The sequence below is a fragment of the Crocuta crocuta genome, unplaced genomic scaffold, assembly GCF_008692635.1.
Source record: "Crocuta crocuta isolate KB4526 unplaced genomic scaffold, BGI_CrCroc_1.0 scaffold675, whole genome shotgun sequence".
In the NCBI taxonomy this organism is placed as follows: Eukaryota; Metazoa; Chordata; class Mammalia; order Carnivora; family Hyaenidae; genus Crocuta; species Crocuta crocuta.
Genome location: NW_027528796.1, coordinates 4,008,633 through 4,009,791, shown reverse-complemented (window position 1 = coordinate 4,009,791; position 1,159 = coordinate 4,008,633). Strand labels below are relative to the sequence as shown.

The 1,159-nt window shown below is 65.7% G+C and overlaps 1 protein-coding gene across 1 annotated transcript in view; it reads right to left on the bottom strand.

The window, feature by feature from the left end:
• RIPK4 (receptor interacting serine/threonine kinase 4) overlaps window positions 1-1,159 on the bottom strand; it is a 22,943-nt gene that overhangs the window by 5,001 nt on the left and 16,783 nt on the right. Inside the window, exon 5 of the mRNA XM_077755375.1 lies at window positions 882-985. Coding sequence (XP_077611501.1) covers window positions 882-985 — 104 coding nt within the window. The remainder of the gene's footprint in view (window positions 1-881; window positions 986-1,159) is intronic.

The following is a 1,159-nucleotide window of genomic DNA, read 5'->3' as shown; positions in this document are numbered from 1 at the left end:
GGGGCTTCCAAGGGTCTCCCTGACGACTTCCAGAAAGGCACGTTTCCAGAAGGTCATTAGACCCGAGGGTGCTCACGACCCTTCCTGACTCCCGCCTGCTGTCCCCGGTCCTCCGTCCCCTCAGGAACCACGAGCTGCTCTGACTTGGTGGCTGGATGCTCCGAGTCACCCCCGGGAGCCGGGCACCTTGCTCCCCCTTACCAGTGGCCAGGCCGCCCCCCACCCCTGCCACCTCTGCTTCCTGGACTCACACACGCCCCTCCGTTCAGACTGGGCACACCTTAAGCCCCCAGCCTCACGCGGATGGCCCGGGGGAAACGGCCTGACCTCACCTAACACGTCAGGCAGTTTGTGAGACTTCCCTTTACGCGTCTGCCACGGCCTTGAGCCCCTACGGGCACTGAGCGAGCCGTGGCCGCTGGAGGCTCTGATCCCACGTCACGTGACCCACGCGGGTGCTCCCAGCAGCAACCATTTCGGCGCGGTCAGCTTTCCGAGTCGGGGGTGCGGAGCCAGCCAGTCACCCAGATGCCCCAGAGCCCCCCCGCCCACGACACACGGCCCTTCTGCTTCCCTGGCTAAAGAGCATCCGACCAGCAGCTCTTCGAGGTCAAGTGCGAGCCCACACTGTTCGTTCCTAACTGCAGACGGGAGTGAGGACAGGACGCGGCTGGGCAGGAAGGGAACCTGGGGCCACGAGGGCTGGCCGCCCCTGACCACGGGGCCCTGTGGCTGGCCATGTGGGCCAGGGCGCCACGGAGCAGGCGAGCCGAGCAGCTGGTGCAGGCAGCAGGGAAATGTGCAGGAAGCAGAGGACTTGGGGGTGACAAAATGAGACCCCCCCCCCGAAAAAAGTGACCCCTCAGGCAGGTCCCCATTACCGGGCTCTTGGGCTCCGGCGGCTGCTTCGCGTCCAGGTCCTGGGCACCTTCCTGCACGTCAGCATCGGGTCTCTCACACAGCTCCTCGGTTTCAGAGGTGATTTCTTCAGGGCAGAAAACAGAAAAGGCCATGTCACTTGGATGATGACTTCTGCGTTCGCTGCTTGAACGCGCCACCTCGGGCAGGGACAGAATGGGGGCACCCCAGGGGGCGGGTCATAACTGCGGGTTCCCAGGCCGTGCCCGGAGCCACCGCGTGGGCCCTGCCGGGGGCTGCC